The sequence below is a fragment of the Miniopterus schreibersii genome (assembly GCF_964146895.1).
Source record: "Miniopterus schreibersii genome assembly, chromosome: 10".
In the NCBI taxonomy this organism is placed as follows: domain Eukaryota; kingdom Metazoa; phylum Chordata; class Mammalia; order Chiroptera; family Miniopteridae; genus Miniopterus; species Miniopterus schreibersii.
In genome coordinates, this window is record NC_138110.1 from 2,724,758 (window position 1) to 2,741,398 (window position 16,641).

General features: G+C 52.7%; 1 protein-coding gene across 1 annotated transcript in view; it reads right to left on the reverse strand.

Moving 5' to 3' along the window:
- Window positions 1-6,749, reverse strand: part of CDH26 (cadherin 26) — a gene marked incomplete at both ends in the record, with an annotated part of 28,144 nt that extends 21,395 nt beyond the window's left edge. The window contains 3 exon segments of the mRNA XM_081149249.1: window positions 872-976; window positions 2,137-2,226; window positions 6,690-6,749. Of these exon segments, the coding sequence (XP_081005375.1) occupies window positions 872-976; window positions 2,137-2,226; window positions 6,690-6,749 (255 nt within the window).
- Between the last annotated feature and the right edge of the window lie 9,892 nt (window positions 6,750-16,641).

The following is a 16,641-nucleotide window of genomic DNA, read 5'->3' on the forward strand; positions in this document are numbered from 1 at the left end:
TGTAGGGGACTCAGTCACTCAGTGTGACACTCAGAGGCCCATCACGGCCAGAAAGGTGGTGGAAATAAATGGCATGGGCCAAGCGTAAGAATTCTGGCATTCCAGCATCACCACGTGTCGTCTTTGGTGCTTCAGTTGATCCTCAGTCTCAGAGTGAGGGAGACAGTAGGGAGCAGTGGGGACTGGGATGTTGTGGGTTCCTCAAGCCCCATCTGATTGCTGCCATGTGAGAATGGGCTCCATATGGTCAGATCTTACAGTTTTTTAAAAGTCTATAGAAGGCAGAACTTTTAATACAATCTCCCAATTTTTTCTAATTTCTTTATTGTGATAAAATCACAGCATAAAATTTACTATCTTAACCATTTTTCAGTGCACAGTTCAGTGGTATTAATACATTCATACTGTGCAGCCTTCAGTACCATCATCTCCAGAGCTCTTTTCATCTTGCAAAAGTGACACTCTGTCCCCATTAAACGCCCCCCATGACTCCCTCCCTCCAGCCCTGGCAACCACTGGACTACTTTCCTTTTTTATTTTCATCTCACTTTTGCCCCTACCTCCCAGTTTCTGGTAACTACAGTCTCCTTATTTTTAGTTATTTTAAAATAATGAATTTTTTTAAAAAAGACTCTGCTTGGCCAAATAACTCAGACCTACAGGCTGGAATTAACCAGCCCGTTGCCATACATGACCCCGGCTTTCTCAACGAGACTCCACGGAGGAGTCACCCACTCGGCAGAGGAGGCATGGCGAGCACAGAGCACTGTCCCCCCTCGCACCCGGCCACCTGGCCTCACTGGCACATGCAGGCCCTGCTTAATCCAGGGGACAGTGGTGGCCTTTCCCAGGGAAAGAGCAGCTGCCTTACCTCTCCAACAAATTTGGGAAAGGGCCCGAGGTCTTCTTCCTCCAGTTCCAAGGTGGTGACAACCCATCTTCTCTTGTATCGCCGCAGAGGTGGGTGGCTCTCTCCCTGGAGAGAGGGTAACAGTGATTAGCAGGAAGCGGGAGGTGCTGGCAGGCACTGGGCTGGCCCGTGACACGGCCTTTCTCATCCTCACAGCAGCCTCTGATGCTTAGAAATGCCACGTGCCTGTTTGCTCCCTAACCGCAGAGTTTCCTAAATCGTGAGGCATGTGCCACCCAGAGACTCCCCAGGACCCACGGGATCATTTTAGGGGCGATGGAGACATAGCAGTGAAGGTCACTGCCAACTGTGTGCTTACGCCTGTCCTGTAGCAGACGTGCAAGTAGTGGAATGAGGGAGAAGTTGCTCCCTCCCTCTCTGTCTGAAATCGTTGAGGAGAAGTCGCCATTCAGGGCTGATGGGTCCTTACAACCTCTCTTTTTTTTTTTTTTTTTTTAATATATCTTTATTGACTTCAGAGAGAGGAAAGGAGAGGGAGAGAGAGAGATTGAAACATCAATGATGAGAGAGTCATTGATTGAGCCTGCAACCAGGCATGTGCCCTGACCGGGAATCGAACCCTGATCGCCTGGATCCTAGGTCGATGCTCAACCGCTGAGCCATGCCTGGCCCGGCTTTACAACCTCTCTTTCTACTGATCTCCTTGTAACCAAGACAGAAAGAGCGAGACATAGACTCAGCATTAGGGTCAGAGATTTGTCAAGCAAGAGACTGTAGATAGAATTTAACAGCGCGGTTGTGTTTATATCACGTGTGTTTCACAGTTACCGTCTACTTACTACACATGAACCTAGTTTATTGTCACATTAATTTTTATCCATAAAAATGTACTTTAAAAAAATGACTGAATTAGGAAGTGAGTTGACCACAAGAACATGAGGAAGGAAATGGCCCAAGGTGGCCGGAGCGTGGGGGTGGGCACGAGTCGGCAGCCCTGGGTGCCGCAGTCACACTGGAAGTATTCAGTCCACTCTTTTGTTCCCACAAAAAAGAAAATGGCGTGGATCTGCCTCGGGCTGATCTCTGATGTTCGCAGATTGCTCATATTCTAATTAGACATCAAAGCACCATCTGCGATCCTTTGGCAGCCCGTCAGATTCTAAAAGCCCACATCCAGTTACTAAGTCATTTCTGCCAGCCAAACATCACCAGGACCCTGACCACGCACAACTGCAACCCAGTCCCCCAGCGAAGTGGAGCCTCGCTTGGTTTATAAAGAAGCTGACTTCCAAACCCACCTTCCTTTGATGAGTAAGGTCATCATTTTCTTGCCGGAAGCTGTTGATGAGGTTGACCTTAAAAATAGAAATGACATTAATTAGTAGGGAATGTACTTATCAGAATCAGGAACAAACACAAATCATGAAGAATTAGGGGGAGGAAAGAACTGCATTTAGTTTGAACAATATAATTCCTTGTTCTTGATGTCTCAGTTCATAATTACCACTTATCTTGTGTAAATACAGAACTAACCAGAGACTTCTGCCCTCCTGCTACCAATGGTAGGGACATTTACAGCCATGAAATGAAAAGGTGGGGTCACGCTGTCTGCCCAGGCCCAGCACAGACACGTTGATGTGTGCACCTGTGAAATGCACCAGGTGGTAATGGGTTGTGGGATTCCAGTGGGCTTTTTCTGTTTTGTTCTTTCCTATTTTTGGACTTTATCTTATAGTAATCAATAAAATAATAGAACTTAGTACATAATGACTTACATTGAGGATTATTTATTATTTTATATCTCAACAACCTTCACCCCCTCAAAACACACGCACACATATACAGTAAAACTGTAGAGAATGAAAGACATCTGAAGTTTCTGTCAAAACCAACACTGAACATGTGTGTTGTGTGTGTGCATGTGTGTGTGCATGCATGCATGTCTGTGTGTGTGCATATGTTTGTGTGTGCTCATGCGCATGTGTAGGCATGTGAGTGTTGACACTCATAATTCCAGGGTATTCATTTTCACTGCCGTATAGCAGTTCACTAATGAATAGAGGATGATTGATTCATCCATGCTCCTGGGGATGGACATTTAGGTTATTTCCAGTCGTTAGTTATTACCAAAAAAAATGCCACGCTGGTAACACCCACACCCAACAGAAACTGTCTGAAGCAGCAGTTTGCAGAGCATCCCTCACCAGTCTCCCCGACCTTATCAGAGAGTCCACAGGCCAACCACTCATAATAATACTGGGAGGCCTGCACTGAGAGCACAGGACGCCGGTGTGGAAACTGCTGGAGCCTCAGCCCCAGGGAAGGCAAAGGCCCCAGGCTTCGCTAGCTGCCACGAGTCTTCCTCCCCGTGCACAGGCAGGAGAGAGACAGGAAGACAGAAAAAATTCCAGTGCATTTAAGAATGAAGCCGTTGGTGCATTCGCTTAACTGTTGAAATCACTTGCGGAACGGTGGCGTGGTGAAACTTACGGCTCTCACTGCGCCGCAGCTCTGGAGTGGACGGGACGTCTCGTTGGCACTTCGTGGCCAGGTGGGAAGCGGGCACAAAGCGGGACTGCGCCTGCGGGCTGCCCCGGGGAGAAGCACTGGGTGATTGCTAGCGGCCAGTGACCAGGCCGCTGTGTCTACGGAACAGCAGTTACTTGACAGGATGACAGGCTGTGGTTGTTCGGGTAGACGCCTGACGGACAGGGAACAGGCTGAGCCTGTCACTTAAAGAAAAGCAGCGGACAGCATCATGTTGCTGATAATAAAATGTAAGCTTTCAAGCAAAAAGCAGGATTTTGGAAAATGTGTGTCTGCTCCTATGAGCTTGACAGCTCTCCCAGTACTTAACAGTTTTTTCTGATATATCCATGGAGTTATTAATAAGTGTGATTTTTAAATTGATTTGAGAGAGAGAAGCATCGATTTGTTGCTCCACTTACTCAGGCATCATTGGTTGCTTCTTCCATGTGCCCTCACCAGGAATTGAACCTACGGCCTCGGCGTATCAGAACGATGTTCTAGCCAATTGAACTACCCAGCCAGGGCATAAATGTGATTTTATCTTGTGGAATAAAATGTGTCAACATTTGGAAGATCTACATGACTGAATGAGCCAAGAGTTTCCTAATGATGAACACATCACATTCCAAAATCCTGCATAGGTAAGAGTCATCCAGAATGGAAGAGACCGATGGTTTCAATGTCAGAGTAAGTTCATTAACAGACAGTCATGTTCCACATTGCAAGGAAGGGTTAAGAAACTACCTGTCACCCTGGCCGGTATGGCTCAGTTGGTTGAGTTTCATCCTGTGCACCAAAAGGTTGCTGGTTCGATTCCTGGTCAGGGCACAGGTTGCCGGCTCGATCCCCAGTGGGGGGCGTGCAGGAGGCAGCCGATCCATGTTTCTCTCTCACACCTTAGTTTGTCTCTCTCCCTCCCCTTTGCTCTCTCTCTAAAACTCAATTTTTTAAAATCTTAAAAAAAAACTACTTGTCAAATTCAGGGCTATTAAGTACTGTGTTCTTCCCTTTCCATATACATATCTGAGTGAGTCTGGAATTTTTCACGTGTTTTAACCAAACAAGGTTTACAATAGGCTGAATGCAGACTAGCAGGAGAATCCAGTCATCAGCTTTTATATCGCGTTCAAGAGATTTGCAAAAATACAAAAGTGTCACTACTCAAACTAAGTGGAATTTTAAAAAATAGGGTTATTTTTCATAAAAATGTGATTCATATCAACATGTGGTCAGTTTGTCATCATTATCTAGAGTGACGTGAAAATTGTGTTTAAAATTCCCCAGCTTGAGCCTCAGCCACACAGGCGGGAGCTGTCTGGCTCTTGGTAGTATTCTCGAGGGGACAGAGACTGCAGGAGAGGCGCAGCTGTGTCTTTGCTTGTCAGGGTGATGAACACCCTGGGTGGGGACTTCAGAAGAGACGGGTTATAGACGTGACAGCTCTCTGCAGAATGAGTCCCAGTTTCAAATTTGGAGATTAGAGGAGTGGGGAGTAGAAAGCAATGGTGACCTAGAAGAGCTAACTCGGCGAGAACACTCACAGCTCACTATGGCAAAAAGTGACCAAGAAAGTGCTCCCAATGCCAAGCTACCGGTGCCAAACAGGGCGCCCCTCTCAGGGAGCCACCTCCACTGTGGGTGGGCGCCGTAGAGGGATTTTCCCCTATTCCGTTTACTTTACATCCCAGTGCTTATTCAAGTGTAAGTATCCAATAAGTAGTTGCAGCATGGGCACTGAATAAATAGCGCCAACCATTTCACTGTGGCCAGAAAGCCAGAAAGACACAGACAGGCAGATGGCACACCAGCGGGCCATTGCTGGGCCCACCCTGCTGTGCACTTCCCTGCTTAGTCTCACAACCAGGCCCAGTAAGTACTGACGTTAGCTCCCCTTTCGAGGGAAGAAGATACAGCTGAGCCGGTGAAGTTCAAACCCTGAGGCCCGGGCCACCCTCCCCACATCAGGTCAATCTAAACCTCTGGGGAGGGCGTCTGGATTTTTATAGCTCCCTAGAAGAGTCCAGCTTAGGCCAAGGTGAGCACCAAGGTCAAGTGATTAGCCCAGTTCTGCAGCCAGAAGAGGAGGGACCTGGTGAGGAAGCCGAGTAGTCCAATCCAGCCCCACAGCCTCTGCCCGGAGGACTGTGCTGCCTCCCCCCTCGGGGGGGACTCACCAGCAAGGCTATAGCCTCCCAGCTCTCCCCCTCCACAGAAAGCAGATTAGGCAAGTCACAGCCAACAGGCCTCCGCCACACTAACTCCACCCACGAGGTGCCAAGGAACAAGCCCTTGCTCTGGGCCGGGCACTTTAATAAGCACTGGGGATGTAAAGAGACAACAGGCCCAAAATGAAGTCACTTGTGCTCAGCCCTACGTCACCAAATGAAGGCTTAATACCGTAATACCTGTACCGCTTAATCACAACCCTCTCCCAGGAGTGGGTTCTTAAACCCATCAAGCTGGATACCTGGTCAGCAGCCTGACAGACCCCCGCCGCCCCCAAAGGCAGGTGCCTTTGCCACAGCCAGCCAGCCCTGGGCCAGCGTAGCTTCCTGCCCGCCCCTGCCTGTGGCAGTCTCTCCTGCGCAGCCCCTCAGAGCTCCTGCCTGTGCGGGAGACAGGACGCTGCCCGATTCACCAATCACTCGATAAAGCCAGTAAGATCTTTAACATGTGCCCATTTGAATGTTGTTTAACAACCTACACAACTGAGACGGTCTCAGTCTTACGTAAAGTGTGGACAGAAGAATTGGTGGAAAATGTGTGTCTGTTGATATAAATGTAAATAAAGTGGTGTGTGCGTATGATCCAGTTTTGTTTTTTTAATCCTCACTGGAGGATATTTTTTCCATGGCTTTTCAGAGAGAGTGGAAGGGGGTGGGGGGGGAGAGAGAGAGAGAGAGAGAAACATCAATGTGAGGGAGACACGCCGATTGGTTGCCTCCTGCTCATACCCTGACCAGGGCCCAGATCAAGCCTGCAACCGAGGTACATGCCCTTGGCTGGAACCAAACCTGGGACCCTTCAGTCCTCAGGCCGACGCTCTAACCACAGGGCAACCAGCCAGGGCTATAGCCCAGTTTTGGATGGAGCACCCTTAGCCTGGCTCACCACTCCCCCAGACTGTGGCCTGAGCCCTCTGTGTAACTCCTGGCTCTTCGCTGCCCACACCCTGCTAGATCTCTGCAACATCACTCCTGCCAGTCTCAGCTGGGTCACACTCAATCCTGGTCCCTGAGCCGGCACAGAGATCATCACAGGTACAAATCGTGGGTCCCAGCCCGCTCACCTGCAGCAGCAGCAGCAGCACCAGGAGGGACGGCAGGGAAGGAGGGCCCCTGGAGCTCATGCCCAAAACCCAGAGCCTGAGCCTGCTGGTTGTGGCAAGTCATCCTGGGCTGTGGTCTCACTGGGAGCCAGACACAGGGCCTTCTCCTGAGTCACTCTGCAGTCACTGTGTCACTGTGTCCCAGACACTCTCATCTCAGTCATCTCAGCCTTCCCCTCCCACCCCCTGGCCATTCTTGGGTGTATCAGGGTGGGGATGGTTGAGCCTTGACCTCCTAAGCATCTAGCAGGCTTCCTAGGAAGGGTGTGGAGGGGAATGAAATGGCCACAGCCACTCACACTTGCCAACACAGACCTCGACCAGGGCCTGACCAGGGGGTAGGGCACAGTCAGAGGAACCAAAACCAGCGTCTCTGGTTTCTGGGAAAGTGGGGCTTTTGTTTCTTTGTGTTAAGTTTCCAAGTCGAATGTCCCACGATTGACCTTTTGCTTGTAGCAGGATATTTAAAGGAGTATTTCCTATAACCCCTCTCCTTTGTAACAAAAGAACTGGAAAAGAACTCCAAGAAAGAATAACTTTATTGAGGAGAAGAGAGAGGGGAGGGGAGGGGAGGGGAGGGGAGGGGAGGGGAGGGGAGGGGAGGGGAGGGGAGGGGAGGGGAGGGGAGGGGAGGGAGTCAGCTTTTCTTTCTGAAGCACTAGCCGGTTTCATCCCAAACATGTCTCAGGGCTCTGGGGTTTACAGATGTTTTCTACCAAAATCTCTTTCAAGCTTAGAGAAGTCTGCCTTTTGGAGTTTGGGATTAAAGAGGGAGGGAAGGGAGATGGGAAAGAGACTCCCAGTAGGGGGGTCTCTATACCAACTGGGGTCATGCATCTGGCATTAGAATTCCGGAATAGAATTCTACTCCATCAGTACTTAAGGTTGCAGTGGCCAAGCTTAAAACAAGATCTGAGACCCGTTAACCCTGATTACCTTAACATATCACCCTGTTATCACATTGCCTCTTTTAAAGCCACAAACAGTTCTTCAGCAGTTGAAACAAGAGGCAAATTCTCCTCCTGTACATCCCACCTCTGTGAGATGCTGCCAAACATTGCAATGTGAGTAATTATTGTCTTAGTGTCCAAATTAATAGCTTATCATTGAAGAGAGTAACCAATGCAGTTTTAAGGTCTGTAAATATTGCCTGTGCACAAAGAGAAACAGACGAATAATTACTGAACTTACCGCTCTGTGCTTATTTTTAAACGTATATTTTACCCCATGGTGGTCTACTGGCAGGCTTCACTAGGTGAATCACTGGTTCAGAGTTTATAGACCAGGAAAGCTCAGCCGTGTGGAAGGCCTGTGGGCGGAACAGACGGGCTGGAATGACGAGGAAGACGGTAACACTGAGCCAGAAAGACTTGCCCTCCAAAGGCGCGGGTGGGCTGGGCTGGTGCAGGGCTCCACTTTTACATTTGCTGTAAGTGGAAAGAAACTGGTATATTAAAAACAACCAGATTTTCAACATCCTCAAACAGTCCAAAATAACCGCGCAAGAAGCCAGCTGACCATAAAGCAACCCTCCTCACTGAGGCCGCGCCCCTCAGCCGGCGCCGCGGGCTTCACCTGCCCGCGCCTCGGGGAGCCACCTGGAGGACGGCCAGGCCCCGCGCGCGTCCTCGCAGGCGCAGCGACGCGTTCCGGCCACCAGGTGGCAGCCGCAGGCAGGGTCGGCGGGCTCGGGACCTGCGGGGAGGGGTGGTCCTGCGATGCGGGAGGGCGCGAGCCGGCCCCGCGCCGCAGGCTCGCCTGGGTGCTGAGGGTGCCGGGCCGACCGCAAGCTCTCGGTGTGTTTTATGATAAACGTGTCAGGCTGAGAAAGGGTGAGTTTCCGGAACGGCCCATGCCGCCCGGGCCCTGCGAAGGGCGGGCCCCCGAGGTTCTTTCGGGGGCTGCGGGCCAGCGCGGCGGGCACTCACAGGCACTCGCGGACACTCGCGGACACTCGCGGGCGCTCCCGTCTCCTGGGGAAGCGGGCCGCCCGAAGGCTCGGGCCTGCCTGGGAGCGGGGGAGGGGCGGGGCTTCACTGAGAACGAAGAAGCATTAAACCTTCTACAAGGAGACACCAGACTCCTCAGGACTCCCCAAAATATGGCAGCACGGATCCTGTCCCCCCAAAACCCGCGGAGCCCAGAGCCCCGCCTCCCTCCCCGTCGCCACCCGAGGGGCAGGCCCGGAGGGCTGGGTGGCGGCGGCGTGGCCGCGGCCGGCGGGCGGTGCGGGCTGGTCCGCGCTCCCCGCCCGCACCGGCGGCGCGCCCTCCCCGCGGGCGGGTCGGTGGCGGGGTTCCAGGCGACCGGAGCGGGAGCCTCGGGGGAAGCCCCGGTGACCCCGAGGGCTCCTTCCTGCGAGCGGGCCTGGGCGCTCAGACGGCGCCCGGCTGACCAGCCGTGCCCAGCGGGCGGCGTGGGGGGCGGCAGGGCTTCCGGCAGGACGGCGGGAAAGCGCCCACCGCGCCCCTTGCCCGGCGGGGGACGCCCCCCCCCCCCCCCCCCCCCCGGCGTCAGGGAAACGCGGGTGAAGGAGACGGTTGGTCTTGAAGCTGCCTCCCTCGCAGGCGGCGGGGCGGGGCGGGGAGGTGCGGCGGGGCGGGCCGCGCACGCGGGAGGCGCACGTCGGGGCTGGGACCTCTGGGCTCCTGCTTCCAGGTGGCAGCGCAGGGGCGGCGGCGCGGGGCTGTTTTGTTGTTTCTCTGTCCGGCCCTGGAGAAAGCAGGGCCCGGCCGCGGGGGCGGCGGAGGTGTCCGGGCGGCAAAGCACAGCTTGCCCCCCCCCCCGCCCCCGCCGCGGGGTGTGGAGGGCGCGTGGGGGGCAGGCCGGCCTCGCCCGAGCCCGGGACAGCGGGCGGGGCTTCGGGTTCAGAGAGGAAGGGCCTGGGCGTCGCGGGGACGCGCCGAGGGGGCGGGCGCGGGCGCGGGCCCGGGGAGGAGCCCGCCGCGTTCGCCCGTGGGGCCGTCGTGGCCCGCGCGCACTTAACACTGGCTCACATGCTCCCCAAGGCAAGGGCCCGCGGCTTGGCAGTCGCGGGAATTTCTCAGAATAACCTCGAGTAAAGTCAAGAACAGAAAGAAACCCGAGGAAGGGCTGCGCTCGCGGTCGCGCGGGAGGGTTCCCCAGGCGTGGCCCTGCCCCGGGGACCCGCAGGTGACCGGAGGCCGGCGGACGCACGGACGGGGCAGCGGGCGTGCGGGTGCCCGGGGCGCAATCCTTTCAACCTCTCGGCGTGTTTGAAAATGTTTATAAGGAGTGTTGCGGGCATGAGAAACGTGCCCCTGCGTCCCGCAGCGAGAACCGCAGGCCACGTTACTGCAGCTGCCCCGATGCTAAGGGTGTGAGGGCCGAAGGGGCCCGGCCCGCGAGACCGAGGACTGGCGCCCCCCCCCCCAGGCTCATCTTCACCGGCCGGGACGGTTCCGTGTCCTGTGGGGGCTCAGGAGCCGCTTGCTGATTAGACGGCGCGGTTCCTTATGCGCGCGTGGTTCTGAGGCAGCTACTGGGCGCTGGCCAGAACCTGCCCTGAAGGTGGTTTAATCAATCTCTCTCTACAGATTTCCAGGGAGACGGGAAGGGAGGAGAGAGGGCGGACCGCGGAGTGAGAGCAGAAGGTGGGCAGCCGTCAGCTGCTGGGGCTCCCGCCGCACCCGCCCGTCCCCTGGTGCCCAGGCGTGGCCCTGACCGGACGGGAGCCCCCTTCAGGCCGGGCGGACCCCGCCCACCGAGCCACCCCGCCAGGGTGCGGGCTGACTCTCCCCCTACTAATTCAACTAATAGTTATAAATGAGCGGTTAGGGGAGAAGTGCTGCCTAATAGAACAGATGGGGGTGTGTTTTGCTTTTCGCAAGTGCAGAGTAAGGCCGATGGTGCGGTAGAGCACCTGCCGCCTTCTGCGACGGTCATGCGCCTGGTTCAGGGGAGGAGAGGGGAGGCCGCCAGACGAGAGAGAGCCTGGTGGCTGTTTTGGTTTCTCTACATCAAAACCATCCTGTTGAGGTAAAAACATGTGCTTTTTCTTTCATTAGAACACCTGGAGTTCACTTGGGTGGCCACCTATTTGCTGTGGGGAGAGAGACCACAAGGCCTGCGGGGAGGGGCAGGATGACGTCACTGGCGCTAAGCTGCCTGCAGGTGGAGCCCGCCTGGGGGGCGCAGGACACAGGACGGGACTGCGGATGGACTGGCCCAGACCAGAAGGCTGGGCGTGAGGAACAGGCTTCACTGTCCTGGAACCAGCCTGGGGACTTAAACTCTTGAACTCTTTGGTCAGGCTCACGCCTGGAGATACGGAAATCCCTATAGATGACCCTCCCCTGTGGATGACCCTCCCCCGTAGATGACCTTCCCCTGTGGATGACCCTCCCCTGTAGATGACCCTCCCCCATAGATGACCTTCCCCTGTAGATAACCCTCCCCCATAGATGACCCTCCCCTGTGGATGACCCTTCCCCATAGATGACCCTCTCCTCTGGATGACCCTCCCCTGTGGATGACCCTTCCCCATAGATGACCCTTCCCTGTGGATGACCCTCCCCTGTGGATGACCCTCCCCCATAGATGACCTTCCCCTGTAGATAACCCTCCCCCATAGATGACCCTCCCCTGTGGATGACCCTTCACCATAGATGACCCTTCCCTGTGGATGACCCTCCCCTGTGGATGACCCTCCCCCATAGATGACCTTCCCCTGTAGATAACCCTCCCCCATAGATGACCCTCCCCTGTGGATGACCCTCCCCTGTGGATGACCCTTCACCATAGATGACCCTCTCCTCTGGATGACCCTCCCCTGTGGATGACCCTTCCCCATAGATGACCCTTACCTGTAGATGACCCTCCCCTGTGGATGACCCTCCCCTGTAGATGACCCTTCCCTGTAGATGACCCTCCCCGGTAGATGACCCTCCCCTGTAGATGACCCTCGCGTGTGGATGACCCTCAGAAGGACCTGGAAAAGAATGCTTACATGTTCAAAGCCCCTGACACCCACCACTCAGGCCACCGCATACCTGGACTTTAAAAACAGAAGAGTGTGAATGTAAGGAAATGTGCTCAAGGTGAAGGTAAGACGCCTCTGCTCATTAGCAGTCACTTGTAGCACAGTTTACCAGAGGCCATCAGTCCCAGAGCCAGTGCAGTGCCTTCAGGACCCGGAGAAAATAGACACTGATATGGGAGAGGCTTACTCATGGCCAGAGCACAAGGGACGGGGTCTAGCCAGACATGCTGACAAAGCAGTCAGTCCCAACTCTGACGATGAAGTGCCCAAGAAGCAGGTTTCCCAACAGTCAGCCCCCAGGATCCTGTGAAAATGCAGACTTTGATTCTGCAGGGAGGGAAACTTCTCCCTCTACCCTGTGGGGAGGAAAGATGATTTTCCCTCTACTGCCGGGTCCTTGGCTGAGAGCCCAAGCACCACCTGACACGCCATCTCCAGGTAAAGACACAAGGAGACCTTGGGGGAGGAGGCCAGGAAGAGCAGCACTCAGGAGGGGTGCCCACAGACTGGAGGCCCTGCCTGACGATGAGTGGTCACAGGGCTTCTGGAGAGTTAGTCCTTCCTCTCCCTGGTGCAGGGCCCTTCCAGATGGAGATGTCCCTGGAAGTGGGCATCTCCCACAGAGGCTAACTGCTGCTTTCAGAGCTTCTCCTGTGTTTTCTGTTTCTTAAAAATGATCAGCCTAGAAGAATCCTTATGCCAAAGGGGCCTATTCTGGGGTGACAAACGCTGCTGCCCTTCGCCTTTTAGGGCTCCTTTTGGGCCTGAGAATTAAAGAGCCATAGACAGACAGGAGGAGAGCACAGTAGCTTATTGGAAATACGCTTTGCACACCATGGGAGGCTTTATGAGGAACGAAGACCCCAGGAATCGGCAAGACTCACTTGCTTTTATGAACAGGTTGGGCAGAGAGGCAGTTGTGGAAAAGTAAACCGTGTGGCGAGGCGAGAGAAAGAAAACAAGAAAACAATTCCTTTAACAAATAAAATCTGTAGAATTCTGGTCTTGGCCTGGATGGTAAGGGTGCTACTTTCTTTCTGGTGGAGGGAACACCTTTCATATAGGGTTTTTATCTGCCCGTAAAAAGAGAAAAAAGGAAAGTGTGTTTTTCTTGTACTTGCTGCTTTTAAGTGCCCGTAACTGCAAATAGTGCGATGGCAGGGTGGTGGGTGGCGGGCGGTGTGCTCGGAGCTGCTTCTCATTCAGGAATCCTAGCTGCGCTCACAAATCGAGCAGCACAGCGTAGAACTGTGGTAGCCAAATATAACCTAACGTCAAATACATACCCTTAGTTTTCCCTAAAATATCACTCAAACGAGGACAGTTATATTCATGACTATCCCATTTATTTAAATTCCATGTGTATTTTCCAGTGTGATCATAGTTAATTCCTTAAATAGCAAATTGCTGAGGACAGGGACATTCGAGTCGTATTTTTTCAAACAACGTCTCTATGAAGAGATTTATAAATTAATGATTCATGTTACCTCGTTGAGCATTGCTCTGGGCTACATACAGGGTTTTGCGATGTGAAAGTTCTTTGACGAGGAGGTCACTTACTGATGGGGCTCTGAGGCCTCGCCAGCTAGTAAGCAAACCCCAACCCAAGCCTAGTCAACTCCCTCCAATTCCTGGAGGGCAAGAAGGGCACCCAGTCTCAGGAGGCCAACACGGCTCTCCCCAGCAACGCAGCCGCCGAAGCTGCTGCCGGGCAAGGGCTTTCCCCGCCCCTGCACCTTCTCTACGAAATTGGGGCCCCAGCCCCTGTCTGAGGAGGGCTCCTGAACAGTTTGGTTTGGTGCTGCCCTGTTTGAATCAATTTTTACTCAAGTCAGCTTAAAATTTTTAATATGCCTCAGTTTAACTTTTAACAAGGGTATGGGGGTGTTCAGTGAATGAGAGGGGGTGCCCCCAGCACCTTCGGCACCGACAAACCATTTAATTCTCTGATGACGCTAAATAAAGAACACACTTCAGGGATGAAGTCAAACAGTCCTTTTCTCGCCCGTTTCTTTTTGATGACCATACAAATATTTTCCTTTGATAAAAAGGTATTAATAGAACAAGTTCAGTGCTATCGAAAAGGTTTAGTTGTCACCTCATGGAGGAAAAAATAGAAACATCCAGAAGTAATCTGCCATGTTATGTACACACTAATTAATTTTCAAACTACCAAAAAAATATTTTTAAACCCTGGTTAAAAACAAGACAACAGATCCAAAATGGAGTCTCTCAACTTCATTGAGAGACTAGGCCCCAACTTCATTGAGTCGAGACTTAATTACAGTTTCAGCTCCTCTGGAAATGGAACCTTCAGCCAGCCAACCGGGCTGGTCGCCCGACCAGCACTAGTACGTCATCTGCCCGATTGGGCGCCTGCCTCCCGCTAAGGAAGGTGACCTGCGGTAGCACCCACTGTGCTGTCCTGTGTAACTCCCTTGATCCTCCCCTTCTGCCTACGAGCCCTTCATTCTGCACAGCTCCTCGGGCTCCCCCGCCTGCGGAAGGGATGCTGCCCAATTCAGGTATTGTTGAATAAAGCCAGTAAGGTCTTTAACACTTGCTCAGTTCGGGTGTAACACCCCCAAAACTATAAACTGCTGCTATTTGGTGGACTCAAAAGAATGCATCTCGTCAGAGGTGAGCTAAGAGGAGCAAAGGGCCTGTCACCAGGACCAGCAGCAGCTGCTCAGAGCTGGGCTGGAGCCAGGGGCGTGGTTGAAAGCACGCAGCCCTTTCTGGCTGAGGGGCGAGCCATCTACATCACGTTACTCTGACTGTATTGACCTCCCATCCAGCTCCTCTAACCACTCAACACCTTTTAGGGGTAAAAAGAGGACAGGGACTGGGGAGATGTGCGGCCAGCCTGCTGCCGTGGACGCCGCGTCCTGCTGGACGGGGCTGGGGCAGAGCCCCCTCCTCCGTGCCTCTTCACAGGGCCAGGGAGAGACCCGCTGGGCCCTGAAGGAAAGCTGCACTGGAAGCAAAGCAAAGCAAAGCCATGTCAGAACAGTCCAGACAGTGTTTTCCTACTGTCCCGTTGATCTCAAGGAAGGAAAAGGCAGATGCACAGAGACTCAGATGTGTCTGTTTTATTGCACAAAGCCAAGCTTACAGTACTTCTCCTCATTAACAGCAAAGAACCAACGTGCAGAACACTTTCAGGCTGTTTCAAGTGGCACCCTCTAGGTATACACGTATGAAAAATAACACTGCTGCTCTTGCCCTGAAGTGCAGTACCACCAAGAGTTCATATGTTACAGAACTGATCAAGCAGGTGAGCATACACAAAAGCGGAACAGGCAATATTTATATCATGGGAGGCAGAAATTGCTGGTTTTTTGGAAACTAGCCCAACAGGCCTGAGGACTACGACAAATCTTCCATTTAACTGTTAGCTCTTGTAGACCCATGGCAGCCTCTCCCAACTCTGTCTTCAGCCACCAATCTCACCCCCACCAAGTTAGTTATAAACCTTCAGCCAGTTTAGTCAGTAGAGTTCTGAGAAACAGTCTAAACCTAAACAACTATAGATAATGCTGGAATATTTTTGTAGTTCATTTCGTATGTTTTTAAAATTTTCCTCACTAATTCTAAGCCTGAAGACATTCTTACATTATCTAAATTTCTTAGTTATTTTTATTTTTTTGAGTTGTTTTAATTGGTTTAAATGCAACTTGTATCTTGTATGTAAACAACTCTCCAGAAATGAGGCACTTCTCAGAAACAGAGACCATGCCACTAGCCGGGCAGGAAATTCAGTGGCTTGGACTTGAACAGAATGAGTTCATGACTCAACTTTCCCACATCGTCTGCTTGAAAACTGCCGGATTTTTCTGGAGGCATTTAGTGCATTTGGATGTGTTAGATCTGTGATCGGAAATCAGGAACAGACGTGTGCTCACGTTTGCAATGCACCTGCACTATGCGTTAGGAGCTCTGACCCTGTCAATAACAATGGATAAAATAAACCACCAACCTGAGGCAGAAAAGCAAGCAAAGCCACTTTTTCAGGCTTTTAAAACTGTCTTTCCATGTGACATTATGACTGTTCCCCAAATTGAGCAACCACCTTCCATTCAAAGAGCAAGAAACAAATGTAACATCTGCGGCGTCAGCTCTACATCTCTTCAGCATGATGGTGTTCAGCTCAGACCCCACGAGGCCAGCCTCACCCTGGCTCCCCGAGAGCAGCACAGGATGAAAATGTTGCCAGGAGGGCAGCGACCTGCTGTGAACCCTTCCATGTTAGCATCAGGAGTGCACGCGTGTCTGTAATGGGCTTCCAGAGATTTATCTGCCCGGAGACTCCAAAAGAGCTGTGTAAAAATCGGCAGAGGAGCCCGGCTGGGCGTGGCTCAGCGGTGGAGCATCGACCTAGGATCCAGGAGATCGGGGTTCGATTCCCGGTCAGGGCACATGCCCGGGTTGCGGGCTAGGCAGCCGATCAATGACTCTCTCATCATTGATGTTTCTATCTCTCTCTCTCCCCCTCCTTTCCTCTCTCTGAAATCAATAAAGATATGTTTAAAAAAAACAATCTGGCCGAGGAGGAATGGTGAGGGCACTGCCAGCATAGGTAAAGGGCTGACCCATCACGCTCACAAGGAGCAGGGCGGCCAGGGCCACATGGGGTGCACTCAGGTAACACGGGAAGGAAGGAAAGCAAGAAAGAGGAGCTCTGTGTTTTCAAAACAAAAGGGTATTCCAGTGAGGGCTGGGGAGTGCCGCCTCCGAGATGCCCAACTTCTGTCCCTGTAGGGTGTGGGGTCTCAGGGTAAGACTTGCTTTCTCAGAGGGGTGGGGTGGGGTGGGAGGCAGAGAGTGTAAGAGGACCTGGAAGTACTTGAAAATAGTCTAGAAGGAAAAGACTACCATAAACATTTTATATGTTGTTTAGTATGACCACAA